The sequence below is a fragment of the Phodopus roborovskii genome, unplaced genomic scaffold (assembly GCF_943737965.1).
Source record: "Phodopus roborovskii unplaced genomic scaffold, PHOROB, whole genome shotgun sequence".
In the NCBI taxonomy this organism is placed as follows: Eukaryota; Metazoa; Chordata; class Mammalia; order Rodentia; family Cricetidae; genus Phodopus; species Phodopus roborovskii.
In genome coordinates, this window is record NW_026126459.1 from 24,845,646 (window position 1) to 24,873,052 (window position 27,407).

Sequence of the window (27,407 nt, forward strand, 5' to 3'; positions counted from 1 at the left end):
TGGCGATTCTTTCCTGAGAATGCTGTAGCAACTCTAACTCCAGGGCCATCCTGGCCCCTCCTACTAGAGGAAAGCCTCCTGAGCTCCCCAGCCACCCTCAAAAGTTCATCCCTTCCCCAGAAGTTCTGCTTTTACCACTCCCAAATCTCCTTTTTCTGTGGACCCCACTTTCACCAGAACTTGACATCCAACAGACATGACACGATATCAATTGCCAATGAAGTTTATTATGCAGACACCCAGACCACAGCACTCGGAGAGCAGAATCTATTGGAGAGGCTATGTACACAGAAGCATAGTTCCCCAGACCACTGTTGGGGGATGGGATGGGGGGGGCTACCCTGGGGTCCTCAGCAGAGCACCATCTAGATATGGCTGTCAGATGGGCACTGCAAGGAGATCAGAGGTGGGACATGGCTTGAAGACACACTTGGACAACACAGATTCTTCCCCAGAACACAGTGCATGTCTCTGACTCTAATCATTAGATCTTTCATCACCCCCTCTCAAAAAGAAATGTCATCAGAGGTGGATTACAAAAATTGGGGTGGCTCTGAATTAGTGATACAGAGATACGCTGACATTCTGGTCGGGTCAGGACCCATCTCTATCTAAAAGAGAAGGTCACCCCGGAGCTACAACCTTCCCCTGAGCCAGAACCTCCCCTTTCAGAGCCAGATACTGCACCCCCAGAGCTGGACCCTCCCCTGGAGCCGCCCCCAGAGCTGTATCCACCTCCTCCAGATCCTCCCCTAGAGCCTCCTCCAGAGCTGAATCCACCTCCAGATCCAGACCCTCCCCTAGAGCCACCTCCGGAGCTGTATCCACCTCCTCCAGAGCCTGAACCTCCCCTAGAGCCTCCTCCAGCACCTCCTCCAGATCCTCCCCTAGAGCCTCCTCCAGAGCTGAATCCACCTCCAGATCCAGACCCTCCCCTGGAGCCGCCTCCAGAGCTGTATCCGCCTCCAGTGCCTGAACCTCCTCTAGATCCACCTCCAGAGCTGAATCCACCTCCTCCGGATCCTCCTCTAGAACCAGAGTTTCTGCCTCCAGAGCCATGGGTACTTCCTCCTCCATAAGACCCTCTTCCTCCAGAACTTTGACCTCCAGAGCCAAAGCCAGCCTTGGATGCCACGGATGAGGAAATGGTGCTGCTTGTCACGGCTGTAGGAGAGATAATGTCAACCCAGCAGTTCTTAAGACCTCTACCCTCCACTGCCCCATTAAGACAGGCACATGCCCCATTACATACACACAGACACGTTGTCGTTGAATTCTCCAGTCATCCTGCCGGGAGAGAAAGAAAAGGATTTGTGACTGAGCACCCAGATTCTGTGGATGAGCAGAGCTGTTTTACAGCTCCCACCTACAAGTGTGTAGTTTAGCTACTTCAGGCAGCCCCACCTATGTTGACAGACGACGGAGGATGACAGGTGGTGATAGATCCCACACTTCTATGGCCTGAATCTCAATCCATCCCGAGATCTTGATCCAATCAAAACAAACACTTGCATTGTAGATCAAGAGTGGGTGAAAGGCCCAGTCACTTCTGACTGTGTACCCCTAATTGTACTTACAGACACCTCAGGGAATCTGCTATCCAAAATCCATGTCACACCCAACATTTCAAAACAAGGCTGCACCATGAACATTGAGCAAATCTGTGAAGTTGCCTACCCGTCCTGGGCTCCCTGCCTCCTGTTTCCACTGAAGCCTTGGCTATTCCAGCCCAGATTCCAGTGCCTGGGTGGGGGGAGTAATTGCCTTTCAGACAAGTACAGAGCAGTGCTTTGGAAGGGCAGGTCCTTTGTTATGCTAGCTACTGATGCCCAGTGCTGCTGACACCCAGGCTTTTCTCCTCCCACAGCTTCACCCACCTTGAGTCCCTAAGGATGCTGATGAGAGAAGAAGCAAAGTTTTTCTCTTTAAAATAGTCAAATGATTCTGTTTGTCATTCTAGAGACCTTAAAAGAACAAAGTGTGTCCCTCCAACACATTTGATGCCATCTCCCCATTCAGGGCCAAACCATGGAAGAGAAGGAAGTCACTCTACCAACTTAGAGACAACCCCTTCCATCTGTCTACCTGTGTTCATGTCATTTTGTTTCCTCTTTTAAAGAAGACCAGAATGTTTAAATTATCACCTAGCTTAATGTCTTGTAACAGGTCGTACTTGCTATTCTCTGCGGATAAGAGAACAATGTTATCACTCTCATCCTGAATGTCTGCTTAGAGAAGCATATTGATGCCATCCTCACTAACCAGAGACCCTGCCCAGTCCTCAGCTTTCTTTCCCTTCACTCCTGTCCTGGCTCCACGACACAGGACAGTGTACACCTTATCACCCTCACCTGCACTCCTCGCCCTCCAGCAGCTTGCGGTAGGTGGCGATCTCCACATCCAGGGCCAGCTTGGTGTTCATGAGCTCCTGGTAGTCCCGCAGCAGCCGGGTCAGGTTCTCTCGGGCCTGCTGCATGGCCTCCTCCAAGTCAGTGAGCTTGTTCCTGGCATCTTTGAGGGCATGCTCTCCACGCTGCTCTGCATCAGCAATGGAGTCTTGTACACCCTTACACTATGAGAAAAAGAAAAAGAAGGTCTCTGTTTTACATAGGGTCAGCCTGCTGTGTGTGTGTGTGGGGGGGTGACAAAGGACAGGACACTCGGTGTGGGAGACCAGAATCGCTGTCTCTGGATGTCTTGGGGACCCCCTTTGGTGTTAACAGATGTTGCAGACAACTGTGCTATGACTTGTAGCTGCTGCCCGTAAGCTATCTTCCTCCTACATCCCTTTGACCAGACCCATTGGCTTTCCCTACAAACGCTCTTGACCCTCCTAACACAAGAACTCATCGTCCATCCCATTCTATGTGCAAATGAAGAAACTCTCTTTCGCAGAACTTCTGCTACCTATTAAGCAGACTCTGCCCCTAGCAGTCAGTTCCAGAGCCAATGTCCAATGTGGACCAGCTCCCTCCCACTCACTGCCCCTCTGTGAATACAGTCATCCCAGTGCTGTGTGATGGAACAAGAAGCTATGCCTCCTATCACAACAAGCCAAACAAGATCTTGCTTTATTTGCTGTTATTCCCTTTAAGTCAAGCAACTCTTTCCCTTCCCTGCTCTTCACTTCAGAATGTGACTTGAACTACTCTAAAGGTCTGAAATAGCATTGGTCTGGAGGAGACTGAGATTGCTGTAAACTAGACTGAAACTTGCAGTTTCTTTTTTGTCCCTCTATCTCTTCCCTACACTTGGAGGGATGACAGGGGAACCCACCCTGAGCCCCAAGCCACACCTGCTTCTTCACATGTGATATCTCCCCTTGCAGCCTTTGGATTGTGCGGTTCAGCTCGCTAATCTCCATCTTGATCTCTTTCAAGCTCTCCCCGTGTTTCACAGCAGTGACCTGGAGCTCTTCATACTGATGAGGGAAAAGACAGTTCACAGGGAAGTTCAGTTTGAGGAAGGCTTAGCCTGAGCTAAAGAAGGCCAGTGACTGGCCGAGGATGGTCAACCCACCTAAGAAACCATCTCACATGCCCCCCGAGGATTTAATGCCATTCTCTGTACTGTCATGGGAATGGTGCTCAGTTTCCATTAGACAAACACTCCCTTCCTGGATATGAGGCTCCCCCTGCATCCCCAGGACTTGCCTTGCTGTGGTACAGCTCCTCTGATTCGGTCTTGCTCTTATGGGCAATGATCTCATATTGATTCTGAACCTCAGCAATGATACTGTCCAGGTCAAGGTTCCGGTTGTTGTCCATTGACAAGATGACATTGGTGTCAGTGACAGTCTGTTGTAGCTGGGACAGTTCCTACAACACAAACACACACACATACACTGATTATTCATGGTATTTTGCCCACAGCCACAGACATTGAGAGGCCTCCCTTCCCTGGCATTGAGGAAATATAGACGCTCAGACTAAGTATGCCTTGGGTGAGATGAAAAGTGGTGTCACCACAGGGCTATCCCCAGGATGAAGATGATGGCAGAAAGGTGTTTATGGGCATCCTTATAAAATGCCTTTGGCACTATGTCAGTAGGCCTCAGAAAGAACCCAGTCCATAGCAAACTCCTTTTAGTTTCCTTCCTATCTCAGAAGTGGGCTCGGGAGTAAGCAGGAGGCATGATGCATTTTAACCTCTGGAGTATAATGGGCACCTGGGCACAGGAAGGTCACTTCTGAAGGAAGCTGGAAATGCAGGGGATGGAGGAAAGGGATGTTGACCTGCTGTGTCCAGACCTCATGTGACATCAGAGGGAGAAATTCCTCACCCCCAACCCTGCTCTAGGAAAACACCTTAGAGGACTGCAATGGTCTCATTGCATTAAAGTCAGCCCATCAAAAATTCCATTCCAGCAGACTTTTCAAAAATTGGAAAGAACTTTTCTTTAGTGGGAAAGGCAGAAAGTAAGGGTCTGTGGGGGACAGCTTCCTTTACCATGTCATAGAGTGTTCTCAGGAAATCAACTTCCTGCATCAGTGTGTCCACCTTGGCCTGCAGCTCTGTCTTGTCCATGTAGGAGCTGTCCACATCCTGCAGAGAAGTTAGAGAGAGGCCTCTGGAGCAACTCATATGCCCCACCTTGACTGGCCCCCTGATTGGTTCCAGATTCTCTCTGCTACCTCCACCTAGTGTCTGTTAGCTGCCTCCAGTATCCCCAGCACTTCGAGGTGAGCTGTATCTCCACAGACCCTCATCTAGTATATAAACTACCATACACCTCTGTGGGGAGCTCCATGCCCAGATCAACTGCTCACTCATCCCATTATCAAGAGAGCTTTCAATGGACCAAGCATTACTAACTAGTATCCCTCTTGAGACATGGTGTGTTCCCATAACAGGTGAGATGTCTTCCACAGTCTTCATGCCTTCCATCCTACCTGTTCATCCAAACTCTCCTGAACTTACCTGGATTATTCTCCAAAACCATTACAGAACCTAGGCTAACACTTTGTAGTTTTCTAGCTCAAACCTATATTGGCATAACTTGTCAGGAAGCAGACATTCTGCAGTATCCCACTCCTCTGCTTTCTAGGAAAATAAAATGCTTTTTTTCTGTTGACATTTTTTCATGACACTCTTTATTTAACTTGGTTATCAATGGAAGTGCTCTCCCAAATACAGTAGGCAAATTGGAAAGTCGCCCATGGAAATTAGAACCCAGAGGCCCTGTTCTTCTCAAGCAAACCAGCTCCTGGCATTCCCCACCCTATCGCTGGCTCTGTGTGTGTACTCTCGGTGGTTTTCTGGCTGTCCCTCCAGACATGGTGAGGTGTAAAGCCGTCTGTCCCTACCCTACCCAAGGTATTCTCCTGCTCACCTTTTTAATTGTCACAAACTCATTCTCTGCAGATGTGCGCTTGTTGATTTCGTCCTCATACCTGTTGAGTCCCCAAAAGACAACAGCAGTTAGACAAGTTCTAGTTGGCCAGCTCCCTTCTTTCCCTTTTTCTACTGGAAAATTAAGCTCTCTTTAAATGCTTAGATTAAAACCATGAAAGTTCAAAATGAAGGTAGATTCTATTCATTAACTCAAGCATGTATAAGCTCCAAAATCCTGCCTTCTTTGTAGTCAACAAAGATGCCCCTCCACACCACCCTGGTACATGAGCACAACGCTGCTGAGAGGTCAGTGAGCGAATGTCTACAGTCAAAACTCCATGTCTATGTGAGGTTTCCTCGGTCACCTACTTCTTCTTAAAGTCTTCCACGAGATCCTGCATATTGTTCAGCTCTGAGTCCTGTGAGGTTCTTTCAGCTGCAAGCCCATCCACTTGTTTCTTGAGCATACTAATATAGGCCTGGAAGATGGGGTCCAGGTTGGTAGTTCGGGTACCCACATCCAGCTGCTGCAGAAGTTCCCATTTGGTCTGCAACACCTGGTTCTGCTGCTCCAGGAATCGAACCTACAGTGGTCAGAGGAAGAATACATAAGGTCCAGGCCACCTGTCACACCAGTGAGCCACTTATGCCCCCCAGAACCTCTGGTGCTTCAGGGGATATAGAAGTCACAATACTTCACCCTCACCATCTGAAGGAGGTTGGGAAACACCAGGCAGGACTTCTGAGGCCCCCAATATCACACATGGGAAGGGTTATAGCCCTCTGACACTGTGTCTGTCCCACTCTGCTCTCAGAACTCTCCTACTTCATAGTCGCTGACATTTCCCTCCCCCCATTCTAGTACTCTGCCAGGGTTTCATAAATTCTGGAGAAAACAGAAAGCAGGCATCTGCTGGCCCAGTAGCAGTTGGTACCAAATAGGAGAGTCCTGGGAGGTGGGCAGGGCTCCTCCACCTCAGTTTTAAGAACCTTGTAAATTCCTGTCTAATTCAAGGCAGAGGAACCAAGACAGTAACACCCCAAAGTAACACCAATAAAGATTTTAGAAGTCACCAAAATGAGACTGGTTCTCTTGAGGCCTGGAATTCTATTCATCCCCAAACAAATTCCTGGAATTTATTAGACTAATAACACTCAATAGAGACAAAAACTACCCTTTCTCACTATCACCTTCCAATCCTGCTGTCACCTGGCCTGACCTGCTGTTACTACTTGCCTATTTCAACTCTTCTATGATGTCAAAATTTTCTATAAATAGTATATATTTGGACTGAAAAATAAAGTGCAAAAGAAAAAAAAACTGTAGAATTGTAGTCCACAAAACCAGCATCTCTCCCATTTAGAATTCGCCAAGGCTCCTGGCTTTGGTGGCCATATCAATGACTCCTAAGATAGTCAGTCCATCGTTGTCTTTTCATCCAGCACAAGCAGAGCATCTCATCCCAGAAGCAGCGGCCTCTCTGACTCACCTTGTCAATGAAAGAGGCAAATTTGTTGTTGAGAGTTTTTATCTGTTCCCGTTCCTGAGACTTCACATTCTGGATCTCTGGGTCTACTTTGACATCAAGAGGCTGCAGTAGGCTCTGGTTGACCGAAACTTCATGGATGCCTCCACCAGGAAATCCTCCAGGCCCTCCAAAGCCTCCAAAGCCGCTGCCTCCTCCAAAACGGCCTCCACCAAAGCCGCCTCCACCAAATCCACCACCTCCGAAGCCACTGCCACCTCCAAAACCACTGCCTCCTCCGAAGCCACTGCCTCCTCCGAAGCCACCGCTGCCTCCAAATCCTCTGCCTCCTCCAAAACCAGAGCCACCTCCGAAGCCACCGCCGCCTCCGAAGCTGCTGCCGCCTCCGAAGCCACTGCCACCTCTGCCACCAAATCCACCACCACAGCCAGCCACGCTAGTAGAGATGCTCTTGTACCCTCCGAGGCCGACCAGACTCTGACTGCCAAAGCCACCTCCACCAGAGCCTCCTCTGCCGCCACCATGGCGGCTCAAGCAGGAAAAGCCACTGGTGGATCTCCGGCTCCCTCCAGAGACCACAGCAGAGCCACTACTGAAGCTCCGGAATCCACCTCCGCCTCCTCCCCTTCGAGACTTGCAAGAGATCTGACAACTCATGATGGCTTTTTGTTGTTATTCAGCAAGGAAAGTAGAAGAAGATACAAGCAGATCCAAGGCTGGAGACTGAACTGTACTGTTGGGAGACTCGCAGGGTCCTCTTATATACCTGCCAACTAGGTGTTGGTGAACTTGGGTGTGGGCCCACTTATGCATGGGTTTGGTCTGCCTGGAAGCTATTCTTGGTGAGTGATTATCAACCTAATGGCCATTAAAACATCTACTAATCAGCCCCATTCCAGAACCTGCTTCGATTGCGAACTCCTGTTTATCTGTGCATCTGTCACGCAATTTGATTTTTGTAAAATCATCAGAAGAGCAGATTAGGCTTTGGGTTTCTCAACTTGAAAAAAAAAAAAAGTCCTGCAAAATGCTGCTCCCTGTTCTGGACCGACCCATGGGAAGCTGGCCACCACCCAGGCCTGTGTGGGCTTACCAAAGACTCTGAGAGCGCTCACTCCAGCTTTCCACCTCTCCTGCTTCCCTGTGGCCCAAGCTGGGGAGGGTGACAACAGTGGAGACTCGGCCTTAGCTTACAGAGAGAAACTGGCCTGCTATGCTGCAACAGTGTAGCCATTTATCAGAATCTCTCAGTCCCCTTCTTCTCAGGCCACACAAAACATACACATAGGCAAACACTAGGGAAGGAACCCTTTTCATTTCTGTCTGCAGGAATTGTTATAGCCATCAACTCTGTTGCTTTCTGCAGGAACGCAGAGGAAATGAAGGATGAAAGGACTAGCGAGTTCTGTCCTTAAATCTGTGACTCAGGGCACTCGTGAAAATGTTGCACAGACTAAGTGTGGCTTTGAGATCCAAGTGTGGACCAACTCTGCTGCTCAGGAACCTTGTGGTTCTGAAAGCAATGAGAAGGAAGGCTCTTTGCTGACATTCAAAGATGGGTAAGCGTTGGGAAACCCAGCCAGCCTCTCTGTCTGCAGTCACAGAACATCACACTAAATTCAGGCACTCTCTCCTGTCCTTGTGGCTACACAGGCAGGACAGACACTGAGGGAGAGATAGAATCAACCCAAAGTCAAATTCCAGGTTCCAATCTTAGTTTTGTCATATGTTGGCGGTTGGACCTTGAATTAAACTTTGAGGCTTTGTTGCCTTAGCTATGGAGTAGAAAACTGATATGCAATGTTTTGGTAACTATGCTATTACAAATGTTAAATGCTGTTATTTTGAGTGAGACAAAGATATTTTCTTTTTCTTTCAGCCTCAGTGTGCTAGTCTCCTTCTCATGGCTTAGGTCACACTTTCGTGGTTTGAGAGAAATGGCATTGTATAACTATCATGCTGTTCTGTGAGCCTGGGTTGCTCAGTTTCCTCACCTATAGAAAGTGAGAGGAAGAGGAGGAAGAAAAATTGGAGGAGGAAGAAGAGGAGGAGGAATAGGAATAGAAGAAGGAGGATGAAAAAGAAGCACACACGTGCAGGATACAGTTGCTAGCTAATAACTGAAGCTCAATGAATTTTATTTACCCTCTTGTTCTCCCCCTTCTCTGCCCTATGTGGTAACTACATGGCAGGGATGGGAACAGAGATAAGGAACGGAGAACTTGTTGTGCTATTAGATTTGCAGTAAAAGAATGCTGAACAAAGCAACCCAAGAGTCTCCTCGATTTTTTTCCAATCCAGCTTATATAATTACAATCATGCAAATAAACTAGAAAGCTAAAAGCTTTAGTGTCTCCATCCAAAGCCAAATGTGTCATTATCTATGGGTATCCAAGCAACGCCCTAATTGTCCATTACTCCACTATGACTCTGTTGAGGCCACACCAGCTTCAGAGGGGTCTTAGTCCCTAAGTTAAGAGAAGGGATAAACATTTAGTGGGCATCTGCCATGTCTCAGTTTTGTGCCCAGCACTTGGTCAACATAAACATTTTAATTTTGCTCTCAACAATCTCCACTGAGTATCTGCCCCTTCTAGACCCAGTCTGTGGTGTGTGAAAATCAAAGAATCAAAAAAAAAAAATCATCTTCCTCTACTGAAAAGTGGGGGGTTAGAAGTAATAGATCTCAGTCATTACATAAGATTTTGTTTTTATTTCACCTTTTTAAAAATAATTTCAATGAATTTTAAATATAGCATGTTTTGCATTATTGAAGGCAATGAGATGGGAATTAATACTCTTAGTCTAGCTACGGTTGATGTGCATGTCCATGGGAACCTTTATCCCAGATTGTCACTGTGCCACAAGGACATTAGCCTCCTGGTGAAAGCACAGCTCTTGTCTCTCAGAACAGAGCGGGACTCCTGTGGTCCAAACCCCTTCTTGCTCCCAGTACCTTTTTAAATAAGTTTCCAGCAAACCCAAGGCCCTGGCGCTTTTCATGGGTTTGCAAAGCAAATGCCTGTCTGTTGGCCAGTGGGGCAGAACCCTGAGCCCATGGTGGTGAGCAGAGGGGAGTCAGTTCTGTAGCCCACAGAAATGAAGTCTAAGCAGGTGTGGAGCTGACAGCAGGAGTCTTCCACGCCATACACACGCCTTAGCAGCATGTTCTGTACCGCGCCCTCTGCACGGTCTTCCTTATGTCCCTAGACGTAGCAGGGAAGAGCCAAGGTCATCATCTTTACCAGGAACATCCATCTCCCATCGTAGTCACCCCAGGAATAAGCCTGCTACCAAAAACTCATTTCTCGGGTTTGGTTTGGGACTGCAGGTTGGCCCTGGTGCAGGACTACAGTGGTGACTTTGCCTGTGTCTTTGCAGCCTCTCCAGTAATCCCTGTGGGAGTAGTCCCACGTTTCTTCATGATTTCAAACAAGCTCATCTCCCTTTCCCAACTGAACAGAATACCCAGACACTCTGAGGATAGAAAACAAGCATTGGGTTTTTAAAAGCAGAAATAAAACAAACAAATCACAGCCATCCCCCACCCCTCCTCCAGCCTCTGATTGCTGAAAATGGCAAAACCCCAGCGTGGAGCCAGTCATGTCCCACAGCGGCCAGCATGCCCACACTGCCTGCAGCCCCCGTGTGCTTCCATCTAAGCACAGACAAGCTGCTCCAATGAGCTCCATCACAGAGCCAGTGGCCGCAAGGAAAGGTGGGACAGAGCCTGGCAGGCTCCCAGTCGGAGACACTTGCTCAACTTCTCCCTCCAGGGCCTTTCTTTGTAAACGATTATTCTAAACTGCTTACTCAGTCCAAGTCCTAGGCCCTGACCCAGTTCCCCATCCCAGCTCTAGCCTCCCCCTCATGTGTTACCTAACCTATTCAATTTTTAGTAGTTTGGGCTTTGCTTACCCCGTTCTCTGAAAGGAAAACATGTGGCTGCTGCTTTTAAGGGGCCCTAGACAAATTGGCTGTTACTGGAAAGGTTAACTGGCAGTTCCCATAAGCCTGGCTCTGCAGGACAGCCCCAGAATGAAGACATTCCAGGAGATACATGCCAGGCTTCTGGAGAAAGCAGGGTGTGCAAGCTTCAGAAGTGGAGGGACAATGAGGACAGGGCTAGGCCCGGTGGCCAGCAGGCATTTGACACGTTTGTGGAATGCAGTGATTAGAGAAAAACAAATCAATAAATCGGTGTGGACACCAGCATAGAGGCTGGATTATAGTTGGTAATGAATGAATGTGACTTCTCCTTTGCTGTGGACATATATGACATATGCAATTTAATTGTGTGTGTGTGTGTGTGTGTGTGTGTGTGTGTGTGTGTGTGTGTGTGTGTATGTTTTGAAAAGGGTCCCATAACCCAGACTAGCACTAAGCTCAAGGTGCTCCTGCTTTAGGCTCCAAAGAGTGAGGATTATAGACATGTACTGCTGTGCCCAGCTTTCTGGCCCAGAATACTGTATTCCGTACTGCGGATTTGTTCTCAGCATGGTGGTTCTGTAGCTGCATCAGCTCCGTTTCTTATGCAGGCATCCTAAAGGTTCATGAAGACCTGTCCCCTGTTGGCTAACATGCTACAACATGGTACATGTGTGGTCCCGTGCCTTCGTTCCTACAGGGAGAACTGCAAAGGGTTGTCCATGGACAGCACTGCTGCTGCAGCCCCAATCCTCCTCCAGCCATATGTTTCCACATTGCCCCTGCCAGGCCTGGGCACTCAAACCTGGAAGGACCAGGCTGTCAGGTGTCCTATCTCACCCTAGACAGGAATCAACCGAATCATCACAGCCATGTGCTCATGCTGTCCTCATGGGTCAGAGACTCCTCGGGCTCTCCTGTGTTCAGTGTTACCCCCTTCTCACCCAGCCTCCCCCACCCCCACCGTACTGCCACCATCGACCTTCATAATTCATAGCTGGCCTCCCCTCCCCCTCCCCAACACCAGAGGGAAGAGTTCCTTCGTCTTGTCAGAGTTTCTGTATTGCCTCCATGGGGGTAACTGTAGGTGGAGGCTGGTGGAGGGATGCCCTCTCCCCCCCAAAAAAATGAATCAAAATAAGCATTTGATCAACTTTTATTTTAAAAGCCTAAATTCAAGTGATCCCTGCTGTTCAGTCTAGCAATGAAGTTTTTATAAACCATCTAGAACAGCCACAGGCTTCATCCTGGGTGAGGTTTTCACTATAAAGAGTTGGGGAAAGGCAATTGTTTTTGTTTCTTGACATCAAAAACAATAGATCTTGACAATTATTCTTTTAAAAAAACTTTAAATTTAAAAAAAAATCACAAATAAAACCATTGCTAATTAAGAGATTAAAAATAGAGCTAGTACAGTCATTCACCAAGGATGTATTAAATTTATGACCTGAATTACATTTTTATGAGCTTTGGGCACACTTCACAGCCCATCAGGTATTCAGAGAAGTGTGTTCATCTCTGGTTAGCAGACTTTTACAAGGGAAGCTGAGTGGTAACCCAGGAAGAGTGTGTTTAGGAGTAAAGGTCAAGTCCTTGCACCAGAAAGGACATATGTCACCTGTTCGCATCAACTCACTCGGCCCCATTCATTGCCTGTGGACCCTTGGAGAAGGTGTCAGTGAACCTGGGTCTGCTGACTGCGACCACTCTGGGCACAACCCCTAGCCATTCTGGGCTTTGGGTTTCTCCTCTGTGAAGTGTGAGTGCCATACTACAGATCCAAAAGGCCATGCTTCAAGAAGTTTCAGAGATGAGCCCTTTTGAGAGCCGAGGCAGCTCTTGGAGAGCCTCGGAACAACATATGCAGTGTCATCCCTGCTTCCCACCATTCCCAGGCAGGTTCAAAGGAAATGTGGACTGCAGGAGCCCCGAGGGGGGAAGAGGAAGGGAAAACAGCCAAATGTCACCAGCTGGTGACAGGGCTTTGCTTGTGGGGTGCGCAGTTAGAATATGAACAGACAAGCTTCCTTGTCTTTGATGCACAACTGAGCTCCTGGGGAAAGTTTATCCCTGATCATTCACAAATGTCTAGAGAAAACTCACACATAGATTTCTCTTTGAAACTCCCTTTTGCCTCCAGAATGAAGCTGAACTTCCCTAGCCCAGCTCTGCAACTCTGATCTCTCCCCCTCCCTCAGCATCCTCTTCTAAGGCACCAGGGAAGGTGGCACCTTCACCTCCTCTCCTGGGGTGCCACAGTCATCATGCAGGAATACTTTAAAGAAACCTCTGAAAGTCTCCAAACCCTCTCCTCCCTCAGACACCTAGACTGTGTCCGCGGCTCACCTCGATACCTGCTTTGTTTGGGTCCGTGTGCATCCATGCCTTGTCTCCCACATCTGAGGAAGACCCAAAGATGCAGGTATCAAGAAGTGTCTGAGAAGAACCCTCGCTGCAGGTTTACCTCCACACCAGCTATTCACAGTCAAGCAGAAATAATGCCTCTCTGGTAAGAAAAAATATAATATCAGAATTTTACGATGAAGATGTTATAGCAGGCTTGTCCAGGCAAATCCATGAAGCCAGATCATTGCCAACATACATTACCATTGCCCTACTAGGTACAGATGCTGGGAAGCAGAAAGGAGGACCTGGTTTTGCCAAGCAGATCTCCCCAGACCCCACCTACTCCACAGCAGAGAAATATCTGGAGTTACTGTCCCCCAGGAGCAGAGCAGGAGGCAGCTGGCTGAAGCGGCTGATCCACTTCTATTTGGCATCCTTGATGGGACCTGAAAGTCTTCTCAATGGATTAGCACTTTCGTGTGTGTGTGTGTGTGGTGTGTGTGTGTGTGTGTGTGTGTGTGTGTGTGTGTGACTGTTTTTGTATGAATGTTTTATATGTGAGTGTGTATGTGTGTGTGTATCTAAGTGTGTATGTGTGAGTATGTGTATGTGAGTGTTGTGAGTGTGTATATGTGTGAATGTGTGTCTGTGTGTATGTGTTGTGTGTGAAAGTGTGTATGTCTGTGTGTGTCTATAGGTGTGTGTGTGTATGTTTGTGTTGTGAGTGTGTATGTATGTGAATGTGTGTGTGGATGTGTTGTGTGTGAGTGTGTATGTGTGTATATGTGAGTGTGTGTATGTGTGTGTTCTGAGTGTGTATGTGAATGTGTGTGTGTATGTGAGTGTGTGTATGTTTGTGTTGTGAGTGTGTGTATGTGAATGTGTGTGTGTGTGTGTGTGTGTTTACTTTCCTACTCTCACAGCCCATGAGAGGAGAATCATAACAGTGAGAAATGCAGCAGAGTTTCTCCAAGGTGTAGAGCCTATGCCCAGGACATCTGTTTGTGGTGCTCATCACAGGTCTCCCCAAGACCATTCCACCCAGCTTTCCTGTGCTGGTAACTCCCCAACAAATGCCTTTAATTCTTTAAACTAATGCTCCTTGTTCTGGTCCATCATAGCTTTGCCTTCATTTCCCCTTCCCTTACACCAGGTCCTAGGTGTCAAGTAGCACTTGGGGTTCTCAGATCACAAATGCCTGAGCTTTGTTCATAAGCAGAAGTCCCTGACTGGACTCTGGGCAATCCGTGTAAACTTGAATGCTGACCCAGGAGCATTCTCTTCCTTGAGAAGGAATCTCACATGTCCACAGGCTTTATGACCTAAATCTATGAGCCTGTATCCTCAGCTGCCCTCACTTCCCTGTGTTTCTCACTAGTTGCTCCAGGCCATGGTTGGCAGAACCAATGTTAGCAGGTGATAGTGCCCAATCAGTATCCAATTGGCTGACTTTTCCTAAGCCACTGCTCCCCGAGCACATACCAAGACACGTGTGGAAAGAACTTTGCTGTGTCTGGATTCTCCTGGTTTCTGCTCACACCCCAGAGGGTGGAGATGGTGGGTGGACCAGCACAGAGTGGGAGGGGCTGCAGGGTGTGCTAAGGCCACTGGACTAGGAGAGAGGAGACCTGAAAACTTTCAGGTCAAATATGAGGAAGAGTAGACCCCTGGCTCTCTGAAGTCTCAGGAGTCCATACGCCACAAACTGGAAGAGATGGGAGATCTTGTTATCTGTCCTGTCCATGAGGAGAGAGCATGGCTTACCTCCAATTGGGTGTGTGACATCAGCGGGAAACTACCGTGGGGGTTTTAAAGGACATGTTTCAGAGGCTCTTGTCCTGTGACTTTGGGAACACAAAAATAGTGTAGGCCCAAGCCAGGTGACAGTGTGAAGACAGTTAACAAAAGAGGTAATGGCCTACCTTATCCCAAAGCCCTGCTTTGGGTGCAACGGGGGTCCTGGCATAAAGCTGGGCTACCACCACACCAGAGGGAAGACCCAGCCTCCCTGGGAGGAGGTCGTGACAGCTGAAGCCCTGAATTCTAGGGTTGTCCAGAAGAAGACACGGAGGATGAGTCCACGAGCTGAATGACTACCCGGGAGGGGAAGAGGACAAGGCACCTGGGAAGCAGGGAGCCAGTGCCTGCTGCCAAACGCTAGTGCTGAAGGATGAACACATTTGCCCAGCTCCTCCCTCAAATTTGATCTCTTACTCACTATACACCCTCCTGGGCTCTCCCTTCACACCTTTCCTCCCTAGGTGAGCACTGAGACTCGGAGCCCAGCCCCTGCCTGGAAGTGCTCCACCTATAAGAGATACCTATCCCAGCCCCTGGCCTGGACCTGCCGTACTGCTCCCTGACACCATGGCCCTCTGGGCAGTTTGGACCCATCCTGAATCAGAGCATCACACTAGATCAGGCAGAAACTCACTAAAAGCAGAATTCACCTTTTTTCCAAACCTTGGCACCAAGGGTGAGTGGGAAGGAGAGTTGCCCAGCAGTGGAAGAGGCTTCCCCTGTCATTAGGGCTTCTCTTTGCCCTAGGCCCAGTATTCATTTTTCAATGCCTGTGGTATCCCCGTGGACATAATTTTGAGGGATTATCTATTAGGGGTGAAAACTCTGATGATTCAAACCCCGGCATGGGGCCCTTCAATGAACATAGCAGCAATGCTGTCCTGAGCCCAGACTGTGAAGGAGAGTTAGCAGGATGGGTGGTGGATGCTCCTGCTCCAAGCCCTGCTCTAGCTGTGCACTAATAAAGGACGTCTGCCCACCCCACACAGCTGGACTGAGGCCTGGCTTCATCACTTATTACCCTCTTGAACTCACAAGGGTGACCTACCCCAGTTCCTGACCTGTGAAGTAGAGATAACAGCACCAGGACTAGCTAAAGGACCAATTGTGCCTGCAACACTCAGCACAACTCCCAGGGAGAAGCATTTGCTTCACCTTGCCCATGGTTAGCACAAGTCACAAAGATGCTGAGAAGTTATCCCCATGATTTGCACATGCCACAGACGCTTAGAAGTTCTAACTCAGTGATAACAAACTGAAAATGCCCAAATCTCCTGGGCTTCATCTTGCTGCCTGGTGGTGTACCCCTTACCCATGATATGCAAGCCCATCTCTCAGACCCTCCCCATTCCCTGAAGCATCTACCCCTTCTTCCTGCCAATCCTAGCTAGCTCTGGGCTCCACCCCAGAAAGGTGCCAGGCACCCAGACATTACATAGCAGCTTTAGTAAATGGGCTTCCTCATAATAAATGGATTTTGCTTTTTGAAAAAGGATTTGTGTGTGTGTGTGTGTGTGTGTGTGTGTGCGCGCGCGCATGTGCACATGCGTGTACACTCTCATGTTGGGGAGGTACCTGTGAAGGTCAGAAGCCATCAGATTCCCTTGAAGCTGGAGTTACAGACAGCGTGAGCTGACCAACATGGATGTTGAGAACTAAACTCTGGTCCTCTGGAAGAGCAGCAAGTGCTCTTAACTGCCAAGCCACCTCTCCAGCTTTTGCTTTTAAAAGAGCTTTTTATTCAAATTTAGCTGCCCGTATCTATGGAGTACAGTGCAGTGACTCAATATGGGTGACCAGTATGTACTGATCAAGCAGAAGCATTCTTTTCCACTCAAGGGACAATAGTTGAGTGCTTGAAGACACAGGAGAATGAGGGGCAGGACACACCTCTTGCACCTCATCCCACACTCAGGACCTTGTCAAGGAGGAGCAGCAGGGACAGGCCCCCCTTGGTGGTCACTGCAGGCCACCCTTGTACACATCATTTGCTTTGGTAACCTCCTCAGGAAATTATTACGGTAGTGCTAAAGCATTTCACACACAGTAGACCCTCTAAAGACCAAAAAGAATGGCTGAGGGCCACATACCACACATCTGTCAGGGAACCCCATTTCTCCCAGCTCCACCCTCTCTGACTCAATCCCTCCCACTATGGGACAAACATTGAGCTGAAGTTTTCTGCCCCTTGAAGGGCTTTCTCTCTTCCTTCTGGCCTCTGCACAGACAGCTCAGAAACCTAGCAGAGATCCCCTGAGCTGTTTGCTATCTTCACATATAAGAGGAAGAGACAGGTGAGTGACTTGTGGAGGTTGGTGACAAAGCAGGACCCTGACCCAGCTTCTCCCTCACTAACCTGTACCAGCCCAGACAGCACTAATTTCACAGCCAGAACAGAACAAAGGCGCAGGAGCAAAGGCAGGGACCTAATAAATACTGCAGTCAACACTCAATTACCCATAATGATGGAAAGTAGGAAGCATGTGGCTGTGTCCTTAAAGCCATCTAAATCTTTCATTGCGATGCTTCTTTCCCTTGGGGCTGTCGGGGCAGCAGACCAGCCATACCTCCCTGATGGCTTCCATGTAGATGGGCCAGGAAAGGGCTGATAAATTGTGTTCAGAACCAAGTTGTCCAGGTTGGTGACAGCTTTGCCATGAAGTGACTGCATTTCCCCTGCTCCTGCTACGCATGCACCTCTCTGTGGTGGCACGTGGCAGGCTACAAGTACCAAGAAGGTGGCACAAGGCTTCTGGAACACCACCTTGCCTCCAAGCCTGATGTCTTTACCATGGATATCCTTTTTATCCATTGTAAACCAAGGGAGGATGGATAAGGAGATGTGGCCAAAACCAGAGCATTCCTCCAGGAACCCAGAAGGCTTTCTTTAATCCCAAACACACCTTAGCAGTTAGCACAGTGGGAATGAAGACATCCAACTGTTTCGCAGTACATGCTGATCTGATTGTGGGCGATCTTGCCTGAGAACCATTTCAATCTTTCTTCAGGAACACAGAGATAGACATCGTGTTCATCACTTGCCTGGAATGTTCTTTCAACCTCACCAGGTACAGAACAAGAGGAAGTCAACTGTGCTGACACCAGGAGAAACTTATATCAATGGCCATATTACATAAAGAGTAGAAATGTTGAGTGTGAGACAGCATGGGATTTGGGAACAGAAAACTAAGCCTAGGCCCTGCTGCCCACACCACTTCCACATCCCATATAATTGAGGTTAAGTGGGCACCTCAATCTGGGACAGACAGGTGATAACCGTCCAAGTTAGAGACTTACTTACAGGCTCTTCTTTTGAGAGGAGAAATGCCTGGGGATCCTGTCTACTCACCATCCCACCTCCACCCATGACCATGATCCACCCTCCAAGACCCAACCCAGACATGCTTTCTTCTGGACTGGTGGGCCAGATATCTATGCCATCGGGTCCCTCCCTCTGATTCCTGCCTGATCAAGTCACTGACCAACAAGAATTCTCTGCTCATCTGTAGTGCACAACATACACTATGATGTATCCTTGGGACGAGAAGGGGAAGATACAGTCCCCTCTCTCAAGAGATTCATTATCCCATGGGTGATTCATGAGCACTATAGTGGTGCACACTGTGGAGGTGGTGTGCTGGTCAGTGTAGGAAAGCCCTGACTTGGAGTATTTCCTAATTTATGTGGCATGAAAACACCCACCAAAGTTAACTTCAAGCTATCACATGATATAATGAACTATAGCTAAAAACAGAGGCACTCAGCTGGTTTCTGAGCTGGCACGCATCACACATACCTACCAAAGCTAGATAATGGAAATAGGAAAAATAATGAGAGAGTGGGAGAATGAGGAACACCTGTGAGCTAGTTTTCAAAGTATGGACACATGTTGTACACTTGAAAAAGGAGAGAGGAACTAACTCTGAGATGAAGAAACATTTGCATAAAGATGTGCAGGTTTCGTTTGTTTAGCAGATAATAATACCACACCTCTCTCTAAGCCTGGCCCAGGCAGGAAACCAGTTGGCAGTGGCATTCCCAACAGATGGATGTGAGAAGTGTCCTGAGTAAGTCCTCAGTAGGGACCCCATGACTTTGCCATCTTCTCCTACCTTACTAACCCAGCAGGGCCTGCCTCCTCGGCATCTCAGGAAGACCTGCTTGGTGTATCTGCAGTGGGTAGCTGTCCTGCTGGTAACATCTGAATCAGGGTATCTTACTAAAGTTAGATGTTCAGTGTGGTTAATGGCTCATCTCCTGTGTTGGGTGAACTTGATGGACAGGTCTTTAAAAGAAAATGAGTGACTATGATAGGGAGGTAGCTCAGTTAGTAAGTATTTGTTGTGTCAGCATGAAGACCTGAATTCAATACTCAATGCCCAGATAAAGAGCCAAGAGTGGCTGGTTGTGCTTGTAATCCTGGGCTTTACTGGCTGGCTGGCCTATCCTACAAAGGGAAATACAGGCTCCAGCAAGAGACACTATCTCAAGAAAACAAGGCAGACAGCATCTGAGAAATAATACCAAGTTGACTCCTGGTGTACACACTGTTAGTATTCAGGCATCTGCCCTTGAGATTCTGACTGGATACACCTTCAGCTGCAGCCACTAAGAGCACCACCTGTGCACATTCACTACATCCCTTTTAAAAGGTGGGCCTTGTCCATCTGCTGACTCTGTCTCTCTCTGTCTCTGTCTCTCCCCCACTCTCTTTCTCTTCCACCACTCTTGTCAAGTCTCTGCTCCCCTCTCTGCCCCTTTTCTCCTCTTCCATAAACCTCCCATGTGAGCCCTGTTATATGGCATGACTTCTCTTCACAGCATACAGCATTTTTAAATAAATTACAACACACACACAGAGAGGGAGAGAGAGAGAGAGCGAGAGAGAGGGAGAGAGGGGGAGAGAGAGAGAGAGGGTGACAACAAGACTATTACCCCAAAGGCTGCTTTCCCTAGGGACAAAGCTGACAGCACCTACCCATTCACGTCATCCTGAAAATGGCCTCAGAGGCTAGACCATTCTGACATCACTGTTACATGGCATGTTCGTCAGAATTGCAGCATTCCCTCCAAATTGAAGCATTTGCTTCGGGGGGAGAGGTGAGGCTCCAGAGACTTGGTTCTCAACCTTCCTAACACTGTTCCGTGTATTGTATATTAAAATCGCCTTTGTTAGATGTGGATTCCTTCCAGACTAATGTGGTTTGATCACGCCAGACTGCCTGAAACAGAGTACAAGCTGATCCTACATTCAAAACAGCTGGACAAAACAGCCCTACAGACTACAGCCAGGATATCTGAATCTTCTTCGAATCCCCCATGACAGCGCCCCTTACCAGCAGGAAGTAGTTTGGAAAGAACAATGCCCAAATTCCCAAATATTGTGTATAAATGTTTGTTTTCATTTAATTGGACTTTGTTATATAAAATTAAATAAGATAAAATAAAAAAATAAAATCGTCTTTGTTGCTGCTTCATAACTGTGATTTGTCTATTATGAATCATAGTGTAAATATCTGTGTTTCCCAATGGTCTTAGGTGACACCTGTGTAAAGGTCATTTGACCCACAGAGGGGAGGTGACCCACAGGTTGAGAACCACTGCTCTAGAGCCTTGAGTGGTGAACAAAGTCATGTATCTAGGAAGAATAGACGCTAGAATTCTTGAGGGCCTACCAGCAGAGTAAAAGGGAGAGTTTTGGTCAGCCAAACTGAAAAGATGTTTAGATTGTGGAGTTGCTGCTGAGACCTTAGGGTTGCAGGTTTTAGGGAGTCACACCCTATGTCAGGGTGGATTTCTGCTTCTGAATTATTCCTGCACCATGTATGTAACCCTACATCTATATTCTTGTTAGTAAGCCTGGAAAGAAAAAAAAAAACTCCTTGGCTTGCAATTGTTGCTTTGGTCTTCCTGGGCTCCCTTTTCTGAGGTAAGTAAAAGTGTGTGTGTGTGTGTGTGTGTGTGTGTGTGTGTGTGTGTGAGTATGGGTGTGAGTGTGGGTGTGTGAGCATGGGTGGATCTGTGTTTGAGTGTGGGTATATGTGAGCTTGTGAATGTGTGAATATGTGTGAGCTTTTGTGTGTGAGTGTGTGAATATGAGTGTGTGAATGTGTGTGAGTGTATGAGTGTTAGTATGTAAGTGTATGTATTGTGTTTGAGTATGTAAGCATATTGTGAGTATGTGAGTATTTGTGAGTGAAACTGTGTGAGTGTGTGTTTGAGTGTTTGTGAGGGTATCTGTGTGTGCTTGAGTGTGTGTATGAGTGATAGTGTGTACAAATGTGTAAGAGTTGTGTATGCAAGTGTGTGAGTTTGTGTGAGGGTGTGTATAAAAGTGTGATTGTGTGTGAGTGTGTGTGTGTGTGTTTGAGTATGTCAGTGGGTGTGAGTGTGGGTGTGTGAGCATGGGTGGATCTGTGTTTGAATGTGGGTATGTGTGAGCTTGTGTGTGAGTGTGTGTATAAAAGTGTGATTGTGTGTGAGAGTGTGTGTGTGTTATCTCTTCAGGGAAGGTCTGTCACACAACAATGACATAGCTTTCCCTATCAGATCTCCCACCATTGCATCACCCACTTTGGCCATGGCAAATTCCCCACTAGTAAATAATTATGTAACTTACTGCACACCCCCAGCTCCTCACCCTGAGCCCTGATTCAGGAAGTATTAGCTCTCTGAGGTCTTTCTAAAGAGATGGCAAGGCTCCTCTCTTTGTTGGGTCTTTGGCCCCCAGGAATGGCCCTAGGGATCTCTCCAGCCCCACAAAGTACAAACATCATTGGTTCCCCTGCCAGGCTCCTCTCCTCCCCTCAAGCCCAGCCCTGCACCAGAAACTGTCCTGGCACATGCTAGATAGCAAGTCAAGCCAGTAAGCATGTTTTAGATCATGGAGTGTGCTCTTCTGCACCCAAAACAGTTTGAAGACCCAATATTTAAGAGCCCATATGCTGCTTCTTAGTGATTTTAAACCTGTGACAGATGCATATGCATATCATATCTCAAACACTGGGATTCGTGCAGGTTAAAATGGAACATGAAGAACACTCACTTATCATGTCCTCACAGAAATTGTGGCATTTGTCATTTTTTAATTCTTACATTTATTTTGTTTCACTTTCTGTGGGCGAGTGTTTTGCTTATGTGTTATGTCTGTGCACTGTGTTCGTACCTGGTGCCCAGAAAGGCCAGAAGGCTTTGGGTTACAGATCACTTTGAGCCAAGATGTTGGTGCTGGGAATTGAACTTGAATCCTCTGCAAGAGTAGCCAGTGCTCTTAACCACTGAGCCATCTCTCCAGTCCCCAATCATTCATATATATATATATTTTAAGTACTAGTAGTAGACTATCATTTCACACATGTCAAGCAAGAGCTTCACCACCCCAGATCTCAGCTTACTGTTTTACTAAGTTGCCTGGGCTGGCCTTGAACTTGTGATCCTCCTGCCTCTGCCTCTGGAGCAGCTGGGATTACATGTGATCTACCAAGCCTTACTGAAAATGTCTATTTTAAACTTCCTAATAATAGTACATACTTTGCAGTTTCAGCTGCAGAGTCGAACAAGCATGGGAACAGCCTCTCCTTCTCATAGAGCAGACTTTCCGTCCCTCTCTGTCTTCTGTCATATTGCTCTTACTGTTTGTGAAATGTTTAGATTGAGGGTAAACCATAGGCCCTAACCACCTCAAATGGACTGTTTCCATTCCCTGCCCTGTAAATATCGTGGTGAGATGGCTAGACCATGTCTACAGCTACAGAGAGGCGTGTGACAGTGGGGGCGGCAGCAGCCCCTGTCCCAGCTATCCCCAGCTCCTTTACAGTCCCCATCTACAAGCTTTTGGCCACACTGCATATGTACTAGGAACCTGAACAGAAGTAAACCAAGCAACCCAGGCCAAAGACTGACCCCTTTCTAAAAGAGGTCTATATTTTTATTTTATGTGCATAAGTGTTTGCCTGTACATATGTATGTGTAGGCAATAGGCCATGCCTGGTGTCCATGGAAGCCAGAAGAGGACACTGAATCCCTGGAACTAGAGTTACAGATGGTTTGAGCTGCCATGTGGATGCTGGGAACTGAACTGAGATCCTCTAAAAGGGCAGCAGTGTTCTTAACCACTGACACATCTCTCTAGCCCTTAGCTTTTCTTTTCTTTTCCTTTTTCTTTTTCTTTCTTTCTTTCTTTCTTTTTTTTTTTTTTTTTTTTTTTTTTTTTTTTTTGAACAAGCAAAAATGTTCTACAAAAAGCCTATGAGGTAGCCCAAGCCAAAGCCATGCCTTTCATTTTTTAAAACAACTGGTCAAAATATTCTAGAAGTTCAGTCTAGGAACCTGAGAACATTTGGAACAGGAAAGAGAGAATCTGGAAGATGTGGGAAGAGATGTGGGAATAGACACAGACATGGGACCTCACAATTGGAAGCAATCTACCTTCTACCCAAGGCTTGAGTTATCTATAGCGCCCCCTAGCCAGAGTCCCCTCTATTGCTGATCTCAAAGGACAGCACTTGCCATGCAGAGGTTTAGGCCTGGATGAACATTTTCCAGAGGGACCCCTACAATTCCTAAGAAGCCTGGCCCTCTTCCACACAAGAGTGGTGTGATTCACCTTCACCAAAAGTGGCACTGCACGCTACCCTCAATCGCTGTCTCTGATCTTTCAAGTTCCCTTTCTGTTCCACTTCTAGCCTCTGAAAATTTGAGATTCTCAGTGGATTGTTTTAAATGTGCATTGGCGTTTTGCCTGCATACATGTCTGTGCGAACCCCACACCAAGAGAGACCTAACTGCTTCCCCACATTTTCATAACCAATGAGCAGAGCCAAGGAAAATGCTTTTCCTGCTATCACTGCCAAGAATCTTCCTGAAGTGTTCCATCTTCCCTCCCTGTGCCCAGGAGCCTCTGCCTTGCACAGCTAGTCCAGGCAGCAGTGTCTGTGTGTAATGACACCTCTGTACCAGCAGAGGACACTCCACACTGCCTAGACAGAGCAAGAAGGGCTTATTGACAGATTGGAAACTGGGTGTGGGCTACTGGGAGGGGTGGGAACACTCTGCATGAACCTGGGAAGGTCACAAGTTGACTAAGACTGTGCCATTTTTCTGATAATGGATTGGCAGGGAGTGTCAGGTGTCCTCCAGCAGATATGGGAGGAGCAATACGGTGACAGAGTGGTGCAGGGCATCATGGGTATCCATCCTTTCAACTTAGAATTAAAAATTACTGGCACCACCCAAGTGTCTTGTGGGGCATCTTTCCTCTCTCTCCTGTCTGGCACAAGGATCCAGCCAAACTTTGCTTTAAAGAGCTATTTTATAGACCACATTTGTGCCTTCTAACTGTAGCTGCCTACAGGCCACATCTTGTTCCAGGAAGGGGTCTGTGCTACTTACCTGATAGCTCCCATCCGCCTCTTTCTTGACCTTGCTTTGGCTCTACTCTATTTGAATCCTCTGTCTCCTTGGATTTCTCTTCCATGCTTCTTCTTGCAATATGCCTGCCCCTAGGTTTCCATGACAGCCTGCCCTCTGACTTCCCAATACTTAGTGACATCTCCTTTAACACGTTTGACAGTTTTGGGTTTTGTTTCAGTTTTTGTTTGTTTTTTTTTCCCCTTAATCTGTAGGCAGAGTGGTCCTTGGGTTCTGTTTTTAATCATCTTCTTTTTAAAATAATTTATTTAATTTTATTTAGTGTGCATTGGTTTGAAGATGTCAAATTGGAACTGGAGCTACAGTTGTGAGCTGCCATGTGGGTACTGGGAGCTGAACCCAGGTCCCTGGAAGAACATCTGATGGGAGATGTCTTTCTGTAAATATGTTTCTAATATTGGTTAGTGAATAAAGCACTGTTGGCCAATAGGGAAGCAAGATAGGTGAGACTAGGAGAGGTGGAGGATTCTGGGAAATGTAGGACAGAGTCGTGATGTGATCTCAGGAGGAGAGGAGATAGGTGAGTCTGGCGTTCTCTGTAAGATAAGATCATATAGAAATACATATATTAGTAATTATGGGTTAATAATTAAGACAGAGCCAGCCAATAAGAAGCTCTAGACATCAGCCAACAGTATTATAATTAATACAGTGTCTCTATGTGTTATTTGGGACTGACGTGGCTCTGAGACCAGACTGGCGGGAAAGTACTCATAACAAGCACCCAGTGTTCTTAACCTCTGAGCCATCTCTCCAGCCCCCATCTTCTTTCAATGTTGTTTCAATGGTGAATAAAACAAACTAATGAAGAAAGTTACACATCAAAGAATTCATCTAATATTCTCTCAGTAGGGGCTATCACTTTTCCACAACCAAGAGAGATAGGAAGAGTGTGAATATACTTGAAAGTATGTACCTTAGGTTAATCTCGGAATGGTCTAGTATTCCCCCATTTCAACACACACATGCGCACACACACACATACACACACACGCACACACACACACACACACACACACACACACACACATACCACACACACACTAAAGATGACTGCTGCCCTAGGGATCTTTTGGAAACCTCTGGATGTGGTTTTCGCTTGTCAGTCTGACATGGGGTATTGCTGACATCTAGTGATCAGGGTCAGATTGTACTTGACCTCCAGAATTCGAGTCACATGCAAATGAAAAGTGCTTTTGCCGCTTTCCAATACACTGAGTTGTTGCAGAAGTCTTTGCTATCCAGAGAAAAGAATGCATTTCCTTTTCACCAGGAAACTACAGGAGCTTTTTCTTTCTTCCTTCCTTCTTTTTTTTTTTTTTTTAAACCTCTTTGCAAACTTGTGTCATCGATGATGAAGCCTTTCAGAATGTCAACATTACCAGAAAATGGCCCACCTTTGCTGCTGGTCAAACAATGATTCCAGATTTGGACACAATGCTGCTTCCTTCTGTATTCCAAAGCGATCTGGCCTAAGATTCTACATAAGGAAATATATGGAGTGGGAAGGGTTCACAAGTCTGTAGCTCTGGCTAGAAGCCATTCACAGTTGATGGCTGCTCGGGAGGAAACATCAGTTTTATTCAAAGGGATGGCCCTGGTAAGTGGATCATGCATGCTCCCTCGGCAGGTAACCCCTATAGCTATGAGTGTATGTGCAGCACAAATTAGACTTGGTGGTTAAAGGTGGAAGATGTAGGTTTTAAAGGGGTGGGAGTGGGGCTGAATCTGTGGAAGTGAATATGATTTTTTTTAATTTCATACTTGAACATATGAAATCCTCAGTGAATTAATAAAAACTTATTTAAAAAATATGTGTGATAGTATTACCAACTTTTCCTTTTGTGTCTCCTTTTACACATCTGGGTCAGTATAATCACAAAATATCTATGTTTTTTCTTGTCCTGACAGTACAGGCTCTTACTTTAAATTTTTGTCATAAGACAGGAATCAATGAAACTAATATCTTTTAAATCCTGACCCAAAGAAATAGCATTTTAACCAGACTTGGTGGCTCTTATCTGTAACACCAGTGCTTGGGGGCCAGAAGTAGAAGGACTGCCACCAGTTCAAGGCAAGCCTGGGATATATAGTAAGTTCCAGGCCAGCCTAGGCTAAAGAGTGAAGCTCTATCTTAAATAATGATAATATCAGTAGTAATATTCTTTTCCCAAAGAAATTTTTATCAGTATTCATTTAGCTAAGTTTTATGCCTTTTGTTGTTGTTGATGATGGTTGGTTAGTTGGTTGGTTGGTTGTAGGGTTTTCTGTTTTGTTTTGCTTTATTTTGCTGGGAAATTAAAATAAGACCTTACACATGCTAAGCAAAAACTCTGCTACTGAACTGTATATTCCCAATCTTCACAGATGATAGATAGATAGATAGATAGATAGATAGATAGATAGATAGATAGATAGATAATAGATGATAAACAAACAGATGTAGATATATGAGACCACTCCACCTTTATTCTAATGAAGGCTTCTGGGGGATTTTAGTCCCTAAAACTTCAAGAACACCAGCAGCTCCAGTTCCATATCATCTTTTGGCTTGCTTTCTCTCTTAGGGCTAGCAAAAAGCTCCCAGTCAGTGAAAACCCACAGAAAGGAGTTGGGCGGTGTGTTGAGCTAAACCATAATAGGACACCAGTGGTGACAGATCTGGCACCTGGGTCTCCAGAAGGTTGTCTTGGGGCTGGTGTGCAGGTGGAGAAGTGAGGAGCCCAGTCATCTCCAGAACTAAAGGGCTCAGCTCTGTTAGAGAGGTGACTGTATAGGAGACATATGGTACTGTACAGGGAGGGAAGACCCCAACCAGCTATAGGAGGAACTGGCCAAGAACTAGAACATAGTGAACCTTCAAGGAAAAAAAATGGCCCAGAAATATTCCCATGGCTTCTTCAGTCAACAGACTAAGGAAGGGATTATTCTGTCTTTCCAGCTATATGACTCTGAGGGAGACACTTGGGTCTAGGCCAAGGAAGGAGGTGTCTACAGGTATCTGAAAATTCACACAAAATGCGGAAGCCAGACCATATTGCCTACGGGTAGAAGCCACGCCCAGGTCCCAAACAGCTTATCAGC

General features: G+C 46.9%; 1 protein-coding gene across 1 annotated transcript; it reads right to left on the reverse strand.

Annotated features, from left to right (window-relative positions):
• Positions 1-207: 207 nt before the first annotated feature.
• Krt2 (keratin 2) lies at positions 208-7,492 on the reverse strand. The gene is made up of 9 exons (XM_051189973.1): positions 6,825-7,492; positions 5,704-5,918; positions 5,333-5,393; positions 4,450-4,545; positions 3,654-3,818; positions 3,296-3,421; positions 2,352-2,572; positions 1,253-1,287; positions 208-1,164 (listed from the first exon to the last, which is right to left on the reverse strand). The coding sequence occupies exons 1-9, from the start codon at positions 7,476-7,478 to the stop codon at positions 608-610; spliced, it is 2,130 nt and encodes a 709-aa protein (XP_051045930.1). The 5' UTR covers positions 7,479-7,492; the 3' UTR covers positions 208-607.
• Positions 7,493-27,407: the final 19,915 nt, after the last annotated feature.

Bases quoted from the DNA above. Each gene is read 5' to 3' on its own strand.
- Krt2 (XM_051189973.1), bottom strand. From the start codon at position 7,478: ATGAGTTGTCAGATCTCTTGCAAGTCTCGAAGGGGAGGAGGCGGAGGT. The intron at 3,422-3,653 runs GCAAGTCCTGGG...TTCCCTCATCAG, and splicing joins AGGAGCTGTACCACAGCAAG to TATGAAGAGCTCCAGGTCAC. The intron at 2,573-3,295 runs GTGTGGCTTGGG...TTTTTCTCATAG, and splicing joins TATCACATGTGAAGAAGCAG to TGTAAGGGTGTACAAGACTC.